Source organism: Barbus barbus (assembly GCF_936440315.1).
Source record: "Barbus barbus genome assembly, chromosome: 4".
In the NCBI taxonomy this organism is placed as follows: Eukaryota; Metazoa; Chordata; class Actinopteri; order Cypriniformes; family Cyprinidae; genus Barbus; species Barbus barbus.
This window is the reverse complement of record NC_136732.1, coordinates 22,094,165-22,119,562: the sequence shown is the minus strand read 5'-3', so window position 1 is coordinate 22,119,562 and position 25,398 is coordinate 22,094,165. Positions and strand designations below refer to the sequence as shown.

At 40.2% G+C, this 25,398-nt stretch overlaps 2 protein-coding genes across 4 annotated transcripts in view; one reads left to right on the top strand and one right to left on the bottom strand.

The window, feature by feature from the left end:
• Window positions 1-25,398, bottom strand: part of LOC306869044 (vascular cell adhesion protein 1-like) — a 709,597-nt gene that overhangs the window by 531,706 nt on the left and 152,493 nt on the right. The gene's annotated exons all lie outside the window — the stretch shown is intronic.
• LOC306869055 (ELAV-like protein 3) lies at window positions 6,621-19,393 on the top strand. Of its 3 annotated transcripts, none has more exons than XM_079415636.1 (7): window positions 6,621-7,004; window positions 12,640-12,856; window positions 12,936-13,039; window positions 15,943-16,096; window positions 17,360-17,588; window positions 18,004-18,042; window positions 18,692-19,393. In XM_079415636.1, exons 1-7 carry the CDS (start codon window positions 6,996-6,998, stop codon window positions 19,017-19,019), a joined length of 1,080 nt encoding a protein of 359 aa, XP_079271762.1. In that variant the 5' UTR covers window positions 6,621-6,995; the 3' UTR covers window positions 19,020-19,393. The 3 variants fall into 3 exon arrangements, with proteins under 3 accessions (XP_079271762.1, XP_079271764.1, XP_079271763.1); XM_079415637.1 differs by having other exon boundaries at window positions 6,623-7,004; window positions 17,363-17,588; window positions 18,692-19,179; XM_079415638.1 differs by lacking the exon at window positions 18,004-18,042 and having other exon boundaries at window positions 18,692-19,389.

Sequence of the window (25,398 nt, the reverse complement as noted above, 5' to 3'; positions counted from 1 at the left end):
GCACTTAATGTAATTTGGTTATTATATTAAATTTCACAGAAAAGTATCTCTGAATGTTTGGTGTGCCTCAGGTGTGACAATGAATTATGACTATGACTATATTTATAGTGGATCCAGAAGTCTGAGATAATGCTAGTGAAAGTCATTATATATACAGACAGACAGACAGACAGACAGACAGACAGACAAACATAGATAGATAGATAGATAGATAGATAGATAGATAGATAGACAGACAGACAGACAGACAGACAGACAGACAGACAGATAGACAGATAGATAGATAGATAGATAGATAGATAGATAGATAGATAGATAGATAGATAGATAGATAGACAGACAGAGACAGACAGATAGACAGACAGACAGACAGACAGACAGACAGACAGATAGATAGATAGACAGACAGACAGACAGACAGACAGACAGACAGACAGATAGATAGATAGACAGACAGACAGACAGACAGACAGACAGACAGACAGACACAGACAGACAGACAGACAGACAGACAGACAGACAGATAGACAGACAGACAGACAGACAAACATAGATAGATAGATAGATAGATAGACAGACAGACAGACAGACAGACAGACAGACAGACAGACAGACAGATAGATAGATAGATAGATAGATAGATAGATAGATAGATAGATAGATAGATAGATAGATAGACAGACAGAGACAGACAGACAGACAGACAAATAGACAGATAGACAGACAGACAGATAGACAGACAGATAGACAGACAGACAGACAGACAGACAGACAGACAGATAGACAGACAGACAGACAGACAGACATAGATAGACAGACAGACAGACAGACAGACAGACAGACAGACAGATAGATAGATAGATAGATAGATAGATAGATAGATAGATAGATAGATAGATAGATAGATAGATAGATAGATAGATAGATAGATAGATTGATATTGCCTCATTAAATAACTGACCCTTCGCAGGGAGTTTGATTGACATTATCTGACCAATCATAACACTGAATATGCCATTTTTGTCCAACAAACAAGCCACCAGATTTCGGTGGACTTAAATTTTAAAAATTATCTCTCCGCGGTTGAAACAAGATACCTTCTGATGTTCATTCATGTTTATTTCAAGCTATAACTATTAAAAAGGAAGAGATGATCGCTTAACGTGCCGCTTGAGCTGAGGCGCTACAGCAATCTGTGACAACACATTAAAGAGCCACAAAACGGTACTTATTGTTTGAATTTCTTACTAAATGACAGAATTTGAAAGCTGAGACTTTGTTTCATAGCAGAAGTAACCTGCTCCGTCTTTTCTGTCGGTGCAGTGTCAGTTTTCTCTTTGCTCCGCAATGTTTTTTTCACTGCATGAGAACATGATGTGTGATGTGGCTTGTCGGACATAGCAACAGTAACGAACAGGGCGGGTCTTTGTGAAGGGTCAGTTAAGCTTTTTTTGGTAAAACGGATTTTATACGTGTACATACACTCTAAAAAAGGCTGGGTTAAAGACAACCCAGTGACTCAACTATTTACTATTTAACTCAACTATTGTTTAAAAATTCCTATATGGCTGGCTTAAAATGAACATAAAATAAACTGTAAATTAAAAATCAGACACATAATTACTAGTGGCATCGGCAATAATCAAAAGGTGAACATTTATTACTTTAAAAATGTTTAGTATTTAATTATAATTTATTCCTAAATCAGTAATAAAATTAGGTCAGTAATAATAAGTTAATTCGGGATATATGATAATGTACTTGTACATGAATTTCAGAATTTCTCAGCATGCATAACATTTATGTAAATGTGAAAAAGTTTTATTCAGTCCTTCCTGTTTTTGCTTTCTTGGCAGCAGCACTCAAGCTGCATGAACTTCATAAGTTTGTGTCAAACCAGATGATCATGTTCTCCAGCATTATTTGAGATGATCCAAACAGCATTCTGAGCTTCAATGGAGGAAGAACATCTGACCATCTGTACAAGGAGTTCATATGATTAACATCACAAATCTAGAATACATTATGTAAGATTTCTTTGTGTTATATGCATCAAAATCTTAAAGCTTTAATTTTATAAGTTTAAATAAAAAAATAAAAAAAACACCTCAGATTTTCAAGTGGTCTCATACTTTTGGACCCCACTGTATATATTTAAGATGCACCTTGGCTAGTGTGATTTACAGCTTGCACATATTGTTGGTGTCACCAAGTTACATATAAACTCAACATAACAGCATTCTGTGTCAGGACCCTTCATGAAATACTGCCATAACAAATGCCAAACAGTGTATTGACTATGATTATATGAGCCGTCACGCTCAGCATGGCTGGGTAATGAGATTCCTCTTCATTATATGTTCCTACATCCTGAGCAGAGGTCCAAATTATGCTGAAATGGTGTACTCAAGTAGAGGTACAATTAATTCATAAGACGTCTGTAAAAGAGGTAGAACTATCATTGAAGCACTGCAAAAAAGCACTGGAATAAATATTAGAGAATATGATACTGATACATGATACTGATGACCAATGAAATGAAACAGAAATCACTAAACTGATTTCAGAACAGTGCATGGTAAAGGATATTAGTTTTTCATTTATATTTTATGCATCTGCCTGACATTTTCATCTATAGTGACCTTTCATGCATACACATAAATTCAACTATATAATTGTAGTTATTATTAGTTAAAATCCCTAGCTCAAGTAGTACAGCATGGTGCAAACAACATTAATATATTACATCTAATTACTGTGAATATAATTTATAATATCCATTAACTCTGTTTACGCTTACCTTGGGTCAATGAAAACAGGATTATTAATTTAAAGGATTATATATGTATTTATAATGTTAGTTACTGTCCCCGTTAACTAGTATAGTATGGTGATAACAATATTAATATATTTATTACATTTTTATATTTCTTAATTTTAACTTGCATTATCATGGTTTTAAGAATACAGAATTTATTTATTTATTTATTATTTATATATGCATTAATATCCCTAATTCTGATAGTACACCATGGTGATAACAATATTAATATAATATATATTTTTTATTTTAATTTGCACCTTTCAAAGTAGTAACAATGTTTCACATTTTATTCAAAATGAAATCATATTAAATATTTCAACTGAAAATACAGCTCCAGAAACCAAATACTAAAGAATGTCTATGACCATACAAAATGGAAATGGATGGTGTACTGTACAGTATAATGTTTTACAGTGTACATGTATATTTTCATTTGTATATGGTAATGAAGGCATTTTAAGGTGAGGAATAGCATTACAAGCTTTATAAAAGCTATTTTAAAATACTGCCAAATGAAAATACGAATCCAGGAAAAATCTTCTTTAGCACAGACATTTGAGCCATTCTAATCTGTTACCGCAGACCATAATAAGGGGAATAACACTAGCTGTAGCAATGGAACACATCTGCTTCACACAATCATATCTCCTGTGCTGGTGCTAAATAGATTCAGCGTGATCATAACATGCTTTCTTCCCATAAATGTAAATCCACAATTTGCAAATGTAAAACAGACATTTCTGAGTTATTAGATAAAAAACAAGTGCACGGTTGCTTGTTTCCTCCACCGGCGATCTCCACAACAGCCACATTTGGATGGCCATAAAAAAGTGACTTCAAAAATCAATGATCATTGAAAGAGCAAAAGAGAGCCTTAGAGTCTCTTATGCTGTAATGACACCGGGGACAAAAGCGCCAGTCTCTTAATCGGCTCTTTTGGAGGGGCTCCTGAACATTAAAAATCATCAGTGAAATTACTGAAAGAGCTTCAAGCAACTGCCATGCTTGATCCTCTGAATCAGGGTGGTGAATAGGTGCTTCAGATGCCCTCTTACCCAGAGGCTGGATTCAGCTGCCCTGCTGCCAGCGAAGACCCCTAATGAGCCTCTGCAATTAAGCCGGTTTATTCACACTAAGTGTGAACGGGGTGCGTGTGGAACTGTAGGCAGCTAACAGACCTGGGCTCTTTGTGCCACAAGTGCTGCTTTTATTCAGCTCACAAAGAAGAAAACAACACCCGCACCTATAATGGCGAAGTCTTTCCCCCTCACTCGGTCGCAACTTGACAGAGCGGAGTGGGCGGGGTTAAGACAGACTGACAGCGGGGCCCATCTCTATCCTCTTATTAACGCTTAACGAGTGCCTTCCTCATGCAATATTCATCGCCACTAATATCATCCAAGCTCTGAGCTGAGCTGGCTACTTATGTAAGGCAATTATGTAAAATATCAGACAGGGCCCACACTCAGAATCTGACTGGGGTAGAGATGCGGGACAAGAACCGAGAGGAGGAAGAACTGAAAGTGAAAGGGAGCATGAGAGAGGAGGACGAAGGCCAGGACGATTCGCAGCCAGGGTTACTATAGTTAACTAAAACTAAAACCATTATGTTACGTGAAATAAAACAAACTTTATCTGAAATAAAAACTTATTTTATTTCAGCTAGTTGCCAAGGCAACATTTCTCATTTTCATTTAGTTTAACTTGATGTGCTAAGACTAAAACTGAAATAAAAATTAATATACAACAAAATTACTAAAACTGGAGAAATATTCCACCCAAAATATAAAGACTCATTATTTACTCATCCTCATGTCATTTCAAACCTGTATGACTTTCTTCTGTGAAACACAAAAGAGGATATTCTGATTATTTTGATTATATTTTGATATTTTATGTTGGTAACCACACAGTTTCGGGTCCCATTGACTTACAATATTGAACTGAATTATGCAATGCAAGTCAGTGAGACCCTAAACTATTTGGTTACCAACATTCATTAAAATATCTTCCTTTACGTTCCTCAGAAAGAAAGTCAAACAGGAGTAAATGATGACAGAATGATAATTTTTGGGTGGACCATTGCTTTAGCTAAAATTCAAATGAAAACAGAAAATATAAAAACAAAAACTAGTTCAAAATCTTAATAAAAGATAACACTGGTTGCAGTTGCATTGCAATCTATTCCAGAGCGCCCGATTGAGTCAAAATTACCGGAGAATGCTTGGCCTTCACTGTTAACCCCTAACCCAGAAATGCGCAACAATCGGCGCTCTCGAGATTATCAAAAGGTTAACGAGTTTGAACGCATCTGCCCACTCGCCCATCTACAATGATTTCCCAAGAACTCATCAGCCAAAATATATATAATTGTGTATATTGCTCAGAGTAGGCAAGTTGAGAAAATGCTGTTTTTCTGATCTGCATTACAGCGCATTTGCCCGCCAACGACAATACCACCCACTCGGTACCTCTCTGACTCCTGATGCCTGATACCTGCGCTGTGACTGTCTACAATCTGCATAATCACAGAGAACTTCTGCTGAAGACGCACACACAGCGCTCGACTTCCACAAGGTCATCCAAGGCCGATGCGGATGTAGGTGAGTTCCAGCGACCTGCGGTCTCTGGCGCGCACATAAACAGACTAAAATAAACAAATCCTCTAGTGGGAATGACATCCCCCTCACACCTCATCGGCTAAGCGTACATTTCCATAAGCCTACATGCTCTGCAACCATCTCCAACTTCACCCAACGGAGACTCGCACCTATGAAAGTGCCAAAGACATCCGTGTAACAGAGATATAGCGAGCGTGCTCCCTCAGGTCAAGGCCCTGTGGGGGTCTGTGCAGAAATAGGTCATTTGTCACACATCAAGTCCTGGGGCAGGAGATGCATTATAGATGAGACCAAACAGCCTGTCTCAGTGAGATCTGCCCACTCCCTGAGACTGGAAATGGGAGGAAGGGAGCTTGAGATAACAACCGCTGCAATCAGTGAGTGTCAATGTTTAATATCAGCACCAACGAGCAACAATAAGTAGACACGTGCCTTCTGATTTTAGGTGTCGCTGGACACTATGTCAATGGGATTATACAACAATGCATGACATCTATATGTCATTGACAACCAAAATGATGTCTTAATCCATATTGTAAGCACTGCCCTTTGTGTGATTATGCAACATACGCATTTAACACGCACCTGACATGAACGATTAAATAAGTACGGGTATGTATTCAAGCAGTGGGCCGTGTTATGACCTTCACACAGTTATGCCTTCGCACAGCCATTCTGCATTTGGAAAAGAAAAAAACAAAACCTGCCGGACTCATTCACGGCATTCTTAGAAATGCAGCGCGTCAGACTGAGAAGATGGAATTTGAGAAGACGAGCTGTGCTGCAACGACAAATAATCAAGAGAGGGAAAAACTGAGGCTTGAGTAAGGGGATGAGAGAGAGCGAGCGAGGGGTAAAGAGAAGGAGAAAGCATGGCTCCTGTCTTTTTCTGCACCCATCTGTTCGGAGTGCAGGTGGAGCTCTATTCACTCAGCTCTGCATGCGTGTTGGGGTGGGGGTGGGGGGCAGGAAGAAAGGGAGGGCAAAAGGAAGAGTGGAGAGATGGTGGGGGGTGGAGGGACGGGGGGCTCTCAGTGATCTCTCCTGAAGGGGATAATGGGAGAGGAGCGCATTGCAATGGCTGCCATGTAGTACCCTCCCCGCACAATTAGCCAATCAGCAGCAAGCTCTGCCAGCCAGAAGGACACATAAAAGAAGAACATTGCAGCAGAGGCACAGAAGGAGCCTGCGAGGAGCTGGGAAATACACACACAACAGCAGAACCACAACACCCTCCCCTGGACACACCCTACTGGGGATCACTGCTTCTCTTTTTTTCTGAACCATCGCCCACGCCACACGGAGAGAAATCTCTCTCTCATCATCATCCTGAAGAAAACCCCCTTCTCCTCATTTTCACACTGCTGAGGAAACCTACAATCGCACGGACTGAGCTTTCCTGCCGAAGACTGTCGTTTTTCCTTTTTCTTTTTTTTTCTTTTCGTTTGGAACCTGACATCTCGAGCCACGCCACGGCGTAATATCTGCAAGACGGCCTGAAGACCAGCGACTCGAAGGACCTAGATCACTATCATCTTTGTACATCAAGAATGGTTACTGTACGTATGCCCTTTTTTGGTCTATCTCATGAAAAAAACAATAACAGCATCACCACAAAATCAGTTCTAACAGCTGAGATGGGTATATAATTAGATACAAAACATAGGGTATTTCAATACAAGCTAACCAAAACATGCACACAGCATTTGGTGGTCAAACATACTAATCGCGGATTCCGTAAACAAGATTAACGATTAGCCCAGGGTATAAGTAATGCGATACAGGCATGCGCGAGCATCGCTACAGCCGAGCTCGCTTCGTTTTATGAGGAGAATCAAAACATTGCTTTCTCCTGCCGTAAGAGCCACTCATCATAAATCAAGTAATACGTAAAATCCTCCGCAACATACATTTATTCCTACATCCGCTAATTAAACGCGTTCAAGCGATAATTAGCCATTATTAACAAAGAGCGCTGAGGAATTCCTCAGAAATAGCTGAGGTGCGGCGGCGCCAGAAGAAGGGCGTAAGAGGGCACATGCCTCGCTCGGAAAGGATGCTCGAGACAAAACACGATGCCTCGGAAGCTGAGAGCCCATCGAGAGCAAACGCAAAGAAAAGGGTCGAGTCACTCAGAGGGGGAGGGGAGATATTATGCATCTGTTGGTTTGGATTGAATCCGGCAGGACAAAATTCCTAAAGCTTGCGATGCTATAAGACACCGCGAGAGAGGAAAATACGAAATGACATGAATGGAAGCGGCTAAATATCATGCATTTCTTGCGATGTCTTAGCGAGTTGCGTATCTCCTTCCCGCACCAAAAATATAAAGACACCGAGAGTGTAAATAAGCAATATGAGGGGAACACAAAGGCCTTGAGGGAAAGCGTTTTGGGCGTGTCTTCTCTGAAAGAAGCCAGCGCTGGCACGCGCACAGAATCACCATCTTCAGTAGATTTTCTGTGGGAAAACATAAACAGAACAGCTTATTTGAATACAAATACATGGTCACATTTATGTTAAGATTAATTAAAGACGTTTAATTCTTCAGGCCTGCTCGACGTGAAGCGTGCTGTCAGGCTACCCGTCTTTGTTTCTTGTCAGAAAGACGTGATACTAGTAGCCTGCTAGATTCGTTATAATGGAGATTCGTTTTGTAATATATAACTTTAATAGCCCACTCTTTAAATATTTCACTAGCTAAACCCTTGTCGGCTACACAACATTTTGCGTTTGAGGTTATAGAGGCCTCTAGTCTTGACAAATAAGTAAATAGCCTATATATTCGTCTGCTGTGAAGGACAGCCTGTTTCACAGTGACCTCAAACAAAAGGCGATAGGAAACGACGCGCTTCTCTTTCGCTTCAAGTCTCAATCGACGGTGTGATGAATGAATGACGGGCCCCTCGGCGTGTTGTTCCGCAGTCCTCCGTGAGCACGAGCCTCTACCGCAGTGCCAAAGCACATAAAACCGTCGAGTCAGATAACCTTCTCCAGGCGCGTATACGCAATTCAAGGACAAGGACATCACAACGATACACAACTGTCTGAACACACCAGCTCCTCGTTAATCGTTAATAAAGTGGTTTGTCAATTAAAGAAAAAAAACGGCGTTTAAAAAAAAATTAAATAAAATAAAAAATATGTTTGACAGTAGGCTATTTGTATACTGTCAAGGCCGTTACGCACGCTATAGGATCGCCAGGCCTCGTCTATTGTGAATTTGAGCGGTGATTATTTTGAACAGGTACAGTACAGAAACTGATTTTACAGCCAAAATAATCAAATTAACTGTTAAATATTACGATCATTCCATTTCAATACGGATTTCGGGTGAGAAAAAGGAAAATGTCAACGAACTAGAATGCATCTTTGTCTGCTTTCAAATATAAGTTACATTTTCTGTTTGATAAAGCATTTAATACTTGAAGCATTTTCTATTGTTTATAATTGTTTTTTTTTATGTTGAAGTACTTTTTTAATGGTAGGCTACTCTATTACACTTTTTTATTGTGTCTGTTGTTATTTGTTGTGGTTTTAGTTATTGTAAAGCACATTTGTCAGCGTGGGTTGTTTTTAATTGTGCTATTGAAATAAATTGTCATTGTCATAGAATAGAATAGAACAGAATATTATACAGCTGCTTTTGTTTAAAGGAAAGACAGGAGCTAGAGGCATTTCTTCGATTACATTGTTATTTAAATGTGCATTTTTTATATTGTTGCTATTATTATTATTATTAAATTGTCTTGTTCTTGTAGAATAGAGTAAAATTGAAGACAGTTGCAATGCTCATTGTTCCCGGAGAGTCCTGCAGCCTCTGGCCTCGACACAAAGCGCTACTGTTTACATTAATATTCATAGTGCTGCCATGGTCTCTGTAGAGGAGGAACGGGTGGCTCTTTTGTTCGCTTGTGTCAATACGTTTATTCAGCAAAAAGGAGCTCGGATTTGTGAATGTCCACAGAGCACACGCGCACTTGTCCAATCAAAGGACGAGAGGATAACGAGTTTAAACGATTCGCAAACGTGTTTATTTATAAGGAGGACATCAAGAGCTTAATGCCCACTTGATAAAACGGAGCCCGCGGCACCAAGGAGATTTTGTAGGTAGTTGTCTATGTAGAGCCACTCCCGATTTCAGCACTCTGGATAGCGACCAAACAGGAGTACCGGAATACCGCTAGCGCCTTTTCTTCCCGCGTTATCAGAATTCCAATCATTTTAAAAAGCAAATAAAGTGTTTTTAAATAAAATAGCGCTATTTGGGGAAATATAAGAGAGACTTGTGTATCGTGATAAATCAAGGATCTTTCGCGCTGCACATTTCACGAGTGAAATTAACCCAATTCACCGACAAAAATAAAAAACAAAGAAAAGGGTTTATCCGTTCAGTTTTGACTTGTGTCCTGTTGTTTTACAGCTGCCACAGTGATCCCTTAAGCTGCAGTGAGAGTGTGGCTAATGCCTTTTGTTTAGGATAATCCTGTAATCTGTTACTGAAACGGCCTATTGGCAATCCAACATTCACATTTCAGTCAGGAGGCCCGTCCAGACACGTACATTTATGAATTACAAATGATAAAATTAAGGTCTGCATTAGACGTCAGAAATGTCACGAGCACAGATTCATTTTCGTTGACAGATAATGTTGGAAATCGCTAACCTGGCAGTCTGAAAATTAATGTTGACATGTTACATACAGCTGCAGATTAGATCAGCTTTATGCTTTATTTGTTTACCTCGCCGGATCTTGTGCGAGACTGTGTTTATTTTAAGAAAATGGCTCCCTCACTGCACAGAGACATTAAGGAAGTGACGCGAGTCAATAGTCTTCACAGTCAGATTGTTTTTTTTATCTCATGCTGCTTTCAGGCCTGTTTTTTTCTTAAAGCATGATGTGTTTAAGACTAAATGTATTTAAATTTATTACCATATTTTAATATCATTATGTCTCAAAAATGGAGGTAGTTAAACCAAGTGGCTTGGTTTTTTCTTATATTTGTGTACTGTGACATTCAACAGGACATTATTCATAAAAAAAAAGAAAGAAATCCCTTTTGTTTGACAAGACTTGACGGTCATTTCAGCAGACTTTAATTACAGACTCACTAAGAGGAATCTTTGAAGTCATTTATCCTTATCAGCGTGCTGGTGGGAAGGTAATAGGTTTTGTGTATGAGATGCAGGGCTCCTGTTTGCGTGCGAGTCTGGGTCCTTGTGTAGGCGATGCTGATGCGGTGCATTAAATATTGAGGGAGAACTCTCCCAGAAATAGAAAAGTACAGGCTGGGACGGGAACGTCAAAGCCTGCTCGGTGGCCACGTTTTGTTTCGAAAGGCCTATTTTTAATGGCATAGATTCAAGGACAGTTGATAAGGTGCGTGATGTTTAAGCAACGCAGTGGAAGGAACTCCAACAGTAAGCAGTCTCTCGCCTGTCTATGTGAGTCATGCATTTTGGGATGAAATGCTCTTCCACCTCCACCTCTGCTGTGCTGGAGCCAGTATCTGGGCTGTAAGATAGTGTACGTGTCAGTCTGCGTGGCCGAAGAGCCTGTGCATTGTGTAACTCACTATATTCGTCGCTGAGGATGGGCGGCTTGCCATAGGGAGGTTTACTTCAGTTCACGAATCACATTTGCCCTGATCCTGTCACTTTGTGTCAAGACTCACTCTGTTTGTGTCAACGCATAGACAAGGCATGTTTGAGTAGGTTTGCATTCTAAACTCGAGATAGTACCCAGGCTATGAAGGCTATGGGCTACCGCCCAAACAAAAGATGCCATCTAATCGCCATTCGTGATCAAACGAATGCCTTTTTCTTGGAAATTCCTGCTCGGGTGACAGTCAGCCTTGCCTAGATCCATGTTTGCAGTGCTTTAATAACTCGCCTCTCTGAGCCTTCTCCTTGTCAGTGTCAATTTGCCTGAGATGTAAATTCCGGCTGCCCCGAAAGCTTATTTTATTAATGCAAGACAAAAAGTGATTTTAAAGGAGCGCCAGTTCTCGAACATGCACACACTAAAAGTCAAGAAGCCAGCCAATAGCAACAGTCGTCAAGCTGCTGTTACCTGGGCAACCTGGTTAGAGGTAAGGCTTAAGGCAAGAATAAATCATTCCACTGAAGAGACAGAGCATTACAGAGAGATGAGAGGAAGAGGCAATGCTGAAGGGAGAACAAAGGAACAGATTTCCCACACTACTATAAATTCACCTTTAGTGCAACTGAACGTAAATTTTTAAATAAAACACGTAATTAGATATCAGATACAATTTCATTTATTTCCAATTACATTCCTGGAAGGATTTCTAAAATTAATTTTAATCTAAAAAACAAAGACACTTGTGGCAGATGATTCTGCCTGTTGATCGTAGGACTCCAGCAAAAAAGCTCACGGATGCATTGTTAATTCAGTTGGTGAGACACCCTGTTCCACCCCAGGGGCCGTTCTGGGGAGAGAGTGCTTTCAGTCAACTAAGGATGACTAATACATGAACATACATTACACACGCCAATTTGTAAATTCTGGAGAGTAGCAGCCTTGGGAAAAATACCAAAAAAAAAAAAAAATCACAAAAAATCATAAAAACGATGGTAGGACTGACTTTGAGAACTCCAGTTGTGCGTTGTGACAGAAAGGGACCGTTAAAGTCTGAAGTAGCGTCTACAACCTGCATACATCTGTTCTTTGAAAATCCCCTATAGGCCAAATTAAGCATCATGGTGTGCTCCACAGCAAAACGGATGAACCAAAGACCCAGACACACGCACACACGCACACACACACACTCTCATACTTTTCACATAAACAAGGTGCCATCTTCTCATCTTTATTTGTCTGAATTGCATTTTCTTAAAAGGAAATAAAAAAATAGAAACATCAAATACATTTATGTTTATCCTCTCAGAGGTGAGTGATGTAACGCTGTTTGACCCTGGATAGCATAAAGGGGGCTGGGAAAGAGTGAAAGGACTGTGACATCTGCAGGGCCAGGGGCTGAGAGCTGGAGAGAGCTGAAGTGAGGGAGGAGGTCAGAGGAGGAGGGGAGGTGGGATATTGTTCTCCTCTGGCCCTCTATCTCTCAGATGCATTGATTTTTAACCTCTAAACCAGGATGCCAAGCATTACGCCCCTCAAATTATGTGTTTTCACCCAACTTAGAGTGTAATTTGTAATTTTCCCACCTGCAGATAATTAGCACCATGGAAACTCAGGTGTCCAATGGTCCGAGCGGAACCAGCCTGCCTAACGGCCCCATCATTAGCACTAATGGTGCCACAGACGACAGCAAAACCAACCTGATCGTCAACTACCTGCCTCAGAACATGACCCAGGAGGAGTTCAAGAGCCTTTTCGGCAGTATCGGAGAAATCGAGTCCTGCAAATTAGTCAGAGACAAGATCACAGGTGAGCACGCGATTTGGTCTTGGTGAAAATGAGCATTAAAGCATAATTTTCCAATGCGTTCTCGTTCGTACAATTGCAGGCCAGAGTTTGGGCTATGGCTTCGTAAACTACGTGGATCCCAACGATGCCGACAAGGCCATCAACACGCTCAACGGTCTCAAACTGCAGACCAAAACAATCAAGGTAAGAGACGCTCATGAAGCGACTCTCTTCAATCACTCGATGGGGAGGAATAAAGCAAGGCCCAAGACAGACGTGGCAGCAGGAGGGGAGGAGAATGGGAGGGGCAGGGGGATGAATCAGTGGCGGGGACAAAAGGAGCAAAAGAAAAGAGAAAGTAGAGGTCAGAAAGCAAAGGGTTGTGTGCAGAGGTGATTGTGATGGAAATGTAATTAGGGAGACGCAATGTGAGGCTCGGAGGTCAATACGGAGAGTCCCATCTGCCTCCAATCTTGGCTAATTAGGGCCTTCTTTGTCCCCAATTCAGCTGGGTTTTGGGGTGGGGAAAGGTCTGCCTGGGCTTCTGAAAGCGAGAGATTAAACATTCGGCCTGCTCCTCCACCTGATCACCACACATCAAAGCCGAGGCAAGAATCAGCAGTTAAGCAGCTTCCCCAGACTTAGCATGTGTTTGCATGAGCTCATATCATGTAAATCGCATGATAGGTCAAAATGACCATCAGAGCAGTTTCATTCCCTAGTCTAATTTGAAACCATAACGCACTGTTATTTGGTGAATAATGACTGCAGTCCATGGGCGAACATTATTGGCATAGTTATTTAAACAACACAGAGTCTGACTGCTATTGTCCTAATTGTCTTGTTTGTTCAGCGCATTCATCCAGTTTGGCCACTGTTCTCTGACATTCAACGTTCGTGTGCCCATTGCCCTCAAATCCTTAAGCCGGGCAAATGTCATATTTTCCATGTCAATATGGCATTGTTAGAAAGGTAGAGAGCCGATAGTGAGGATGGGAGGGAGGGAGGGTGAAGGGGCGCAGGAGCAAAGGCTAGGAAGAAGCCGAATGCCAATGACAGGATTAGGGGCCATATGGGCTGCAGGCACCATCTGTACTGTGGGAGAGACAGAGAGAGGGTTAATTATGGGGCAGCATCCCATCCCTCCAATACATCTCCCCCCTCCAGTCTCTGCTCACCCACTCAATGCACAATTACACCCCTACCTCAACAATACCGCTGCTTAGTCATACTGGCCTGCAAGATGCAAACACACATATGGTGGAAAAACACATCATTCTGCCAAGGTCTGATGGCAAAACATGCAATAGCTTGGTTGGGCGTCGTAAAATGGCTTGAACACATTTAAAATAGACTCCTGTTTATGATAAAAAATAAGTTTACTTGCTTAACTTTTTTTTTTTTTTTTTTTTTTGCTGTAATCGCTTACATAAAGGTCATCAGATTCAAATATGCCAATGTGTGTTGAAATTTAATGAAATGCTTTGTTATAGAGCCCATTAAAGAAAAAGGTTACAGACAGAAATAAATGTTTTTTTCCTGATTTAGAATTTAAATAAATTCTAAATTACATTATGTAAAAATTAGTAAAGAGCTATATGGTACTATAAATGTTTAGAAAAATAATAAAAAGTACATATGCAATAAAAATTTACTTTAATTATATATTAAAGCAGTATATTAGTAAATAAGTAAAAAAAGGGCCATTAGTATATATATATATATATATATATATATATATATATATATATATATATATATATATGGCGATACAAATAAATAATACTAAAATGTATATATTATATTATATTATTGGGGAAAAGGCTATTTGGTATTATAAATGTTTAAAAAGACAATAAAATGTGCATATTATATTGTTTTATATTATATTAAAGTTGATTAAATCCTATACAAAAAGTATTAGTGAATAAGTAAAAAAAGAGCATTTGTAAAAAGACTAAGTACATATTATATATGCAATATAAAGGATTTATATATTTATATAAAGGATTTATAAATTAATTATATATATATATATATATATATATAAAATAATAATACAAATTTAGTTTCTAAATAAAACATGTCCATATATAAATGAGAAATATTAGTTGTATGTGTAATACTGTTGAATAGAAACGATCGTCCATGAATAATCCAGAGTTTTTTGTAAATTGAAGCTGCCACATTTCCATTAGCATGAAATGGTATTGTGCTTTTATTTAATTTTTTTTTTTTTTTTTCATGGGGTATTTTGTGAGGACGTGTGTTGGGGAGTTGTCAGGGACGCTGGACATCTTGTAATCTGTTTACTTGGTTCGCCGGTTGCCAGAGGAGCAGTTTCCCCTTGAGAGAGAAGACAAAGGAGAGATGGAGGAGAAGGAGGGGGCCAATCTCTTTATCTCAAAAAACCACATGCGCACACACTGACACCATCAATCAAAGTCAGCCCCTTTCAACCAGAAACTCATAAATAAACATATTTTATGAGAAAAATCTGTTCGCATCTCAAATACAACCAAGGCGGCTCAGGGGGAGTTTTAGGAAATATAGAAGGGAATATAAAAATGAGATGAATATTTGAACATCAAAACAAATGCCTAATTGGACTTGATATAACATGACACGTCCCAAAGCAAAACAGGTTCTAAATGCTGCTGTCTTGTGGAAAATCATCAGCTAGAATAACAGCCCATGATATCAAATTTTCCTCACAACTCCCTGAGGGAGTTGGTCTCAAATCAGCGCAAAGGGTGTCGATTCGTCTGGGGGGGGAAGTGTGAATGTGAGAGTGGGTTCGTGTTTCTGCTGTCGGGAGCAGAGTGAAGCTGAAGTAGCGTTTAATAAGGGAACCGGGTTTGGTTCAAGTGAAGTGCGCATAAGAGACGTGGATTTCAAGGAAGGAGGGATGAGAGAGAGTGGGCGGATGTCTCGCCTTTAAGCGTGGCAGTGCTGTGACATATCTGCTTCGACTACACTTGAAAGTTTGCACTGCTGGAGTTTTAGGACTGTCACAGCTGTCTTGATGCATGCTTCTTAATATTTCTATTAAAAGAAATCCTAAACTGCAGCTCCTTGTTTTGTGTGTGTGTGTGCGCGTGATGTAGGTGTCCTATGCCAGACCAAGCTCAGCTTCCATACGCGATGCCAACCTGTATGTGAGCGGCCTGCCCAAAACCATGAGTCAGAAAGATATGGAGCAGTTGTTTTCTCAGTATGGAAGGATCATCACCTCACGCATCCTGGTAGATCAGGTCACAGGTAAACGTTACCTCACTTCCACAAACAGCGTAGGCACCCTGGGGGAGGATTAAAAATCTAATTAAAGCTCTGGATGTGAAGCAAAAAAAATAAGCTATATGCTCCACCACAGTCAACATGAAATCAAAATTGACCACATTTTTACATATCTAATGCACATTCCTGGCAGTGTAATATTTTGAATTAATTTAATTTCAATTACAGTTTTAGTAATAATTTAGGTATATGTTTAAACATGACTAGTTTTTATTCATTTTAGTTTTAGTTACACACACACACACACACACACACACACACACACACACACTGTGAACACACACCCAGAGCAGTGGGCAGCCATGCTGCGGCGCCCGGGGAGCAGTTGGGGGTTCGGTGCCTTGCTCAAGGGCACCTCAGTCGTGGTATTGAGGGTGGAGAGAGCGCTGTACATTCTCTCCCCCACCTACAATCCCTGCCGGCCAGGGACTCGAACCCGCAACCTTTCGATTACGAGTCCGACTCTCTAACCATTAGGCCACGACTTCCCCTTATTTTAGTATGTTAAGAAACTAAATGAAATGATAAATGTTTCCTTGGCAACTAGCTGAAATAAAAGTTTTTAATATTTTTCTTGTTTATTTCTAATAACCCTTTTATTCTTTTAGTTTTAGTAAACTATACTTATCCTGATTTTAGTTTTAGTAAACTATAATTATCCTGATTCCAGATGTTACTGTCAAATAAAAAAAAAGACTGAAGTGACCCAAAGTGTTACACAATTGTACATACATAATAAATAAATAAAATAAATAAACTTTATGAGCAAACCCACAAATCCTTTGGGGATAAAAGGATTAAATGAATAAAATAATTTTTAAAAACTTAATACAAGGCAGATAAATTTAAAAGAGTACAACCTCACAGAAAATAAAATAAAGAATAAAGGCGTCTATTGAAATATACAATTTTGCATTATTCATCTGTTTTAATAAAAAAAAAACACCATTTGTCCTTTTTCATTGATATTAATAACAGTGTTAATCAAAAGCCAACTTCCCAATACATAAAATCAAATCCCATCCATTTTTTTTTCTCTCATCAAATTTCCTGCAACAGTGAGTACGTCACAGTATGGAAGTTAAATGGTTTGCACTGAATATGGTTATCATTTCTGTCTGCTTTATAAAGTAGATCATAAAGTACTAACCCTGTGACCACATGACTCACTCATCTGTCATTGATTCGATTGACGGTGCTAACATTTGCCTCGCTTTCTGCCTGGAGCAGGTATATCGCGCGGAGTAGGATTCATTCGGTTCGACAAGAGAAATGAGGCAGAGGAGGCCATCAAAGGCCTGAATGGTCAAAAGCCGCTGGGTGCTGCCGAGCCCATCACCGTGAAGTTTGCCAACAACCCCAGTCAGAAAACTGGACAGGCCCTGCTTACCCAACTTTACCAGACAGCTGCTCGCCGCTTCACTGGCCCTCTGCACCACCAGACTCAGCGTTTCAGGTACTGCTCCCACCTGCAGCCCACACCCCTACCACTCGCTACTCTTCCTCTGCCGGTTTTCCTTTACCGCAGTGCGTTCACGCCATCAGGGGGATTTCGACAAATCACAAGGGGCCCAACTGAGGCAGTGCTTAATTTTAAAATACCTGCCCTGTTTAGAGATAAAACACTGCATGTGAATCAGTCACATCATGGATGCATTCACAAGCATTCATCGCAGTACTCTAAATCCATCGCCTGAAGGCTGTGTAAGCACTGCATAAGTGCAAAGGGCGAGCGGCCGCCTGCTGATTGGTGGATACGGTGACCAGTAAAGAGCTCCCCCTGGTGGCTGAAGGGGCTGCATAATTTGCTCTGGTTGTTGGATCTTGCAACTAATATCTTCACCTCCATCACTCTCCCTCTTGCATTGCAGACTCGACAATTTACTAAACGCCAGCTACGGAGTCAAGAGGTAATTTCCCAAAAAAAAGGTGTACTTTCAAAAGCATCCATGCCTAAACAAGCTCAAACAAAGTGCCCGGAATATCACCTGCTGACTTAAGCATTACCATTAGAGATTTGATTTGAGAAACCACCGTTTCAGTAGACTAGATTGACGTAGCTGATATCACAGCAGGACATTCTGGCATGGCTTTGTTGAACCTTTTTGTTCTTTTGGTTGATTCCTTGATTGAACTGATTTGTATGTATTTCTGTATTGAACTAACATTATTATTTTTTTTTCAGTTTTGGTTGCTTTAATATCTTTTTTCCACCAGCATGGACATTCAAGATTCCGTTTGCGTCTCCTCTATTCGTTCCAATTTTCCGTTGATTTGTTTCTGATTTGCCTTCATCCCTCTCTAGGTTTCTGTTTTGCTAAGTATATCGTGATTTTGTTAAATTGTGAATTGTGTGTCCAAACAGGGACTAGAGTTTGGTTTGGTCAACCTAGTTAATAATACAATAGCTGCCCATTTTTTTTTACCAACTTAAGGCTGTGGAGAGCAAGTGTCTGGTCCTCAAAGTGACAAAAGTGGCAGGAACATGTGGTAATGAAAAGCAAGCTGTGCTGAACTTCAGAATGACACCCATGGTAGCTCTCCTTCTTTCCTCCCCAGATTCTCCCCCATAACCATTGACAGCATGACCAGTCTAGCCGGCGTCAACCTGACTGGGCCCACCGGAGCTGGCTGGTGCATCTTCGTCTACAACCTGTCCCCGGAAGCTGATGAAAGCGTCCTGTGGCAGCTCTTTGGGCCGTTTGGCGCCGTCACAAACGTCAAGGTCATCCGTGACTTCACCACCAACAAATGTAAGGGCTTTGGCTTTGTCACCATGACCAACTACGACGAGGCGGCCATGGCTATCGCCAGCCTGAACGGCTATCGCCTGGGCGACCGCGTGCTGCAAGTCTCCTTCAAGACCAGCAAGCAACACAAGGCTTGAAGGAAGGCCTAGTCACTACTGCTTTTTAACATGCAGGGGGAGCTACTGAGCTCCCTGTACATTCACTCTACATGGGCCTGGACTGAGTCTCTCTCTAACACATTCAACACACACACACACACACACACACACAAATACACACACACGTTTAGTTGTTTCGAACAAAAATACACAAGTAGAGTCGTTTTTCTTTTCACTTTACACAACATGCAAGTCCTTCCCAACATTTGCCTGTATTGAATTAGCAGAGTTGTAAGGCGGGAGCTGGGGAAATCCACAAGGAGGGACAGTCTAATGAATGTGACAGAGAATGTCTGCAGAGATTTAATTTAATTCAGGCAAAGTAAGAGAACTGGTCAACGAACGAACGAACGAAGAAAAAAGAAAAAAAAGTAAATCGATTATGTGCAATTTACCCGAAATCTTGCCCCGGTAACTCTCCTGTCTGGCTTCAGAGGATGTAGTCACTTTTTTACACTTGGGCATTTTGAATCAGTGATTTTTTAGAGAAAAATGATTAAAACAGTGTTCTCTTATATATATTATGATATAACTATATATTCAACATTTAAGGTGGTTATAATAGCCAAATATGTAAGCATTTTCTAGAACTTTGATTACGGTTTCCTGGCTCTACATTAGGTTGCAACCTTGCCTTATGGCACCACACACACCTTACTCGAGGTCCAGCCCAACAGCCACTGAACAAACTGTGTGGATGGTAGTCACAAATCGAGAGGTCACCCGGGGGTCATCACAATCACCTCAGCACACCGAAAGACAACGTTCATCACAGAGACACACGCACATGCACACACGCACCTCCGCCGGAGGGCATAGCGAGAATCTCCTCGTATCTTTTCACTCTTAAGTTTTAGAGTTAGAATTTAGAAATGATTCCACCACATGCGGTTGTCTGTGTAACTAGGGGCATTTTGACAGTGTTCCCATGGCGATGGCATTTGGAATTCTTTTGAAAGTCTTTCAAACCAATTACGAAGGCTGACTGTGGAATCCAGAACCATATTAAATCATTTTGGATAGGTTTGAATGGCTCGGGAGTAGGAAAGGCTGAGTTTCAGTTGTTTGAGCAAAAGAGTGAGCTGTTATGAAGGTCTGGGGCCACTGGGATTGGTCGGCCTTGGTCTTCATAACTTCTCAGATACATTTAGCACCATTCACTAAACAGTATTGCATTACAATTCGCTTTCCCGAACCGGTTTTAGCAGCCCCTGCGTATCTAAACAGCTACATATCAAATCAAATTCTGTGTCCTCAAGGCCCTTTAAAACAAGTCGCAGCCACACGAGCTATACAAAAAAATGAATCTTTAAAAAAAAAATACTCATCTCGTAAAAAATAAATTCCCTAGCTACATTAAAGACAATGCCCAAGCTGTCCACAGCCCTGCGATAAAACAAACGAAACTGTTCCATGGGGCGAGACATTGCTGTAAAATCGCAAAACTTCACATTATATGAAGAAAAGAACTGAAAGATGTAAATGTGTGTTCAAATCAAGTGACGTTTTGCTTTTCTAAATAACGCTGTGTTAGCCAAAGAGGACAATGATCTCTTTGAAAGGATTACATTAGAGATTAATATATTTTTATATCTACGAAGAAAAAACACAAGACCTTGTGCAACATTTTTACAGATTCTTAAATCGTGGAAATCTTTGGACACACCGCATGGCTTTTATTTTCAGAGTTTTCAACTTTGGGGAGAGAGGGCCAGTCTGCGGTGTAAGGGAGGGGATAAGAGGGTTGGGGACTAAGACTTACATGCAGTGAAACCATTTCATTTTCAAAAATACAAAAAAAAGAGAAATATACGAAACATTTAGAAAAAGAATCAGCAGACAGTTACATGTATGCATTACGCAGGAAAAACGACATTACGGTTTCTCTAAAGTGTTGAAAAAAATCAAGCGTTGCTTCAATGGCGGTGCAGTGAAGCTTGAAATGGCGTCACATAGAACACCCAGAGTATCTCATCTTGTATCGGCAAAAACAAAAAAGAAGAATCACCTTACCGCTTCAGCATGTTCGGTGCACCAAAAAAGTTGAAAATTGACTTAATGTAATGTAGCTGCACTTATCAATGTAATCAATTCTCACACAATAATCCATAGTGAACTATATTCGCCAGTATGTCAACACAACAAGCAAATGTCTATCATTGTGCTGTCTAGATTTGTTTGTTTTTATTTAATTTCTGCTCCACATATCTTCTGTATTCCACCATCATATCGTCGATACCTAATTTTGCTCCTTTGCACAAGCACTAACCAACCAAGGGATCTTAGCTTTGTCACTGATGAAGGGGAAAAAACTCAGTCCGAAACATTAAGCAAGAGTGTGACCGCACACACACGTACACTTACACGCACACACAACACATATCAAAGTGTCTCTAGGCCCTCCACAACATTCCCATTGTATCACAACTGTGATACACCTTGAACTAACCCCTCTCAGCTTGAGCCACATTAACATCGCAACACATTTTTCTTTCGCTAATGCTAACGCAACTCATCCTGGAACTCGTCGGTGGTGTGCTCTAGAGGGGACAAAAACCCTAGACGTAAAGATTGGTCCGCCCTCTAAAATGAGCGATGGGGTAGATACAGTGACCAGGGCAACCCTGTAGTGCACCTGGTGACCATAGGGAGGTTTTAGCATCGTCCCTCTGGCCGAGTGGCCCAACGAACCCTTTAGCTACACCACTCCCCCATCCCCTCAGAGAGCCAAGGACAATGGCAGGAAACAAACATACTGCACCGCTTGAGCAACTACAATAATAATCATGTAAAAAAAAAGACAAAAAAAAACTTTCCTATGGAACAGTAAGTGCAATGTGCTTCGTTTTTATATTGACTGAGAACAAAAGATATATATATTTTTTAAAAAAGAAATTAAACGTCACACTGAAATGGTTTTGCAGAATAGCGAAAGGATCAAATGTAACGAACAACAACAAAATGAAAAAAAGTGTTACCTAACAGATTCATTAGAAGAATCAAACAAGCACCAAGATCTCTGGTCTCTAAAAATGTCCATTATCCCTTCCTACACCCCCTTATTAGTGCTCTGACCATGCAAGCTAAAACAAGCAGCCGTCTATGGTACCGAAAAGAGCAAATCTAAAAGACCGTGAATGGAATACTGTCTAAAATATCATCGGTTTTAGCCCATGTTGATTTCAGAGTATCATTTTTCCTGTAATTTATTGATTTACTTTACATATCAGAATCACACGTTAACTTAGCGTATTTGTGTTGTTGATGTTGCCATAGAGGACACACGTGGGTCGAATATTTCGTTTTGGTTCCTTTTATTGGGTACGGTTTCTTATATTTGTTTCCATTATTTATAATTAGTTGCTGTTCTTACAGTGTATGCAGGTTTTAGAATTAGTTAGAATTATTTATTTTCAATCAAAATGTGTTTAATTGTGTTTGTAAAAGTCTGTGGTAGCTTTTGTTGCAACATAAATAATTTAAACTGAAAAAAAAAAAAAATCAATATAGCGCCAATGAACTTGTAATATTTGGGCGACTTTAAGCTTGTAGTTTTAACTTATTGTTAACTTAAAAACTATTTATTATCATTATTATTATTATTGCCTCGTATGAAAGTATGTTTTGTGTATATTTATGGTTTATTTCATTATATTTGCAAGTTTAAATACTTTTCATTTTGCCAAAATGTGGTTACACCTTTTTGTTTTTCTTTAAAAGGAACAAAAAAAAAAAAAAAAAAAAAAAACTGCTTTAGAATTACAATTTGGAAAAGTTCTCAATAGGCAAAGAATGCACTGCTATATTAAACTAATTGAAGTGTATAAACATACATGCTGTGTGCTAGATGTTATGCCTTTAATGCCTGTGTTTTGTTTGTCTTGTTAAATGAAAACCTTTTGATTATTTAATCTAATCACAGTCTTGTTTTTCCAGCCACGTTCAGAACCCCACAGCGAGTCAGGGCCCGGGGCGAGGCCTGGGGCAGGGGGTGGGGTGGGTCGAGGTGCGGTCCGGACCCGCAGCCAGGCCGTAGGCTCAGCGTCCCTCGCCAAAAAACTCTCACCCACTGCCATACAGCCGCCAAACTGACCGAGAGAGCGGTCTAGAAAATAAGAGTCAGTGGGAGGGCCAGAGCACAACAATTAGCAGACATGGGCGAAGAAAGAGTGGGGGAGACTGGCCAGGCGAGGCGCTGAGCTAGATAAAGGGGTCAGTGGTCACTCTGTTTCTCAACCAGTTGTATTTTGTGTCAGTTAATTTAGGAGGGACACAGAGTTACTTAGCAACGTTCTTCTGAAACCATTTTCCAGGAATAACAGAATAAAACAAACAAACAAACAAACAATAATAATAATAAAAGATCAAAAGCAGAACTCCTGATCTCAGTGTCTGTGTGTCACAAAGAAAAATCTCATACTTCCAAACATGAACAAACAAAAACAAACACATAACAAAGGGGAAAAAAGTAATAAACCTTTCAGTTTAGTTTAGGATATTTATTACTGGGATTTCAGCTGAAGACGCTTGAGGACTTTTTCATGGAATTGTTTAATTATTTGTACTTTACATGCCAGAAAAAATAAAAGATATGAATCTCAGTGTTTTCTTTGTGCCTGCCTATTTTTTTTCTTTCGAGGGGAATTGAGGAGTTATGTAGACGTACATCACATGCTACTGCATTCATTCAGGACAAAATGAAATTCTTCATCCAATTTGATAAGTAATTTATTTGTCAGTAAAGATAAAAAAACAGCTTGATTTTTAATAGGTTCACAACTTCAGTAAACAGATAATGAAGTTCAGTCTAGTGTGTAAAACATTAACCTCAGTTGGTCAGCTAGCCAATGACAATTTAGGTTGTCCACTTCCTACACCAAAGATGTGTAATTATGCACTACTCTAAGCCATTTTGTAGTATCCATAGTGTCAGCAGTGTGTTCACACTGAACAGTCCGAAAAGAAAAAGTGCACTTCAAATAACCAGATAACACACTTAATTAACTGTTGCAGTCATCCTTATGCAACTCAGGGGAACAGGCTATTAGACTAGAGAATTCCTGCATTACATGTAAATATGAAATAATATAAGTTTTTGCATTTAATGTGTTTGAAAGACAAAAGCCTTCCAAAGACATTGTAATATTTAGTTAAATAACCGACTGAATGATAATTCAAACAAACACTAATGTGTCCATCAGTACTTCAATTGCTATGATTTTTGTACATGTAGTGCTCAAATGCTGTGCGGCCTCTTAATGTTCTGTATAATTATAACCACCGGACTAGTGACTGGTCTTTGTGTGAATGTCCACAAAACATCTCAGTAACCTATGTAACCCTTGCTCCCTGAAGGAGGGAACGGAGATCCCCAATTCGCCGGTCATCGAAGTGATGTCGAGAGTAACCAACTGAAAGGGAACTGGAAAGCTTTCTGAGTGTATAAGCGGTCAGCTATTTTAGAAAGGAAAATCCTAAAAGATTAAAATAATTATGAACATGAATTATGAAGAATCAATAAATTATGAATGATTTATTGCTGTTGTGAGAATAATACAGTATCTCACAAAAGTGAGTACACCCCTCACATATCAGCAACCATTTTAGTATATCTTCTCAAGGGACAATATTATAGAAATAAAACTTGGATATATTTTGGGCATGGAGTTCACCAGAGCTGCACAGGCTGTTGCTGGGATCCTCTTCCACTCCTACATACTGGCATCACGGAGCTGTTGGAGGTTAGACACATGGTGCTTCTCCACCTTCCGTTTGAGGATTCCCCACATGTGCTCAATAGTGTTCAGGTCTGGAGACATACTTGGCCACTCCATCAGCAAGGCAGTTGTTATCTTGGCGGTGTGTTTGGGGTCATTATTATGTTGGGAAACTGCTGTTCGGCCCAGTTTCTGAAGGGAGGGCATCATGTTCTGCTTCAGAATGTCACAGTACATGTTGGAATCCATGTTTCCCTCAATGAACCGCATCTCCCCAGTACCAGCAGCACTCATGCAGCCCCAGACCATGATCCTACCACTACCATACTTGACTGTAGGCAAGACACAGTTTTCTTGGTACTCCTCACCAGGGTGTCAACCACACATGCTGAGCCAAACAAGTTTATCTGAGTCACATCAGACCACAGGACATGGTTCCAGTAATTCATGCTCTTAGACAGGTTGTCTTCAGCTAACTGTTTGCGGGCTTTCTTGTGAGCCAGCTTCAGAAGAGGCTTCCTTCTGGAACGACGGTCATGCAAACCGACTTATTGCAGTGTGCGGCGTATGGTCTGAGCACTGACGGGCTGACCTTCCACTTCTGCATCCTCTAAAGCAATGCTGGCAGCACGCAGACGTCT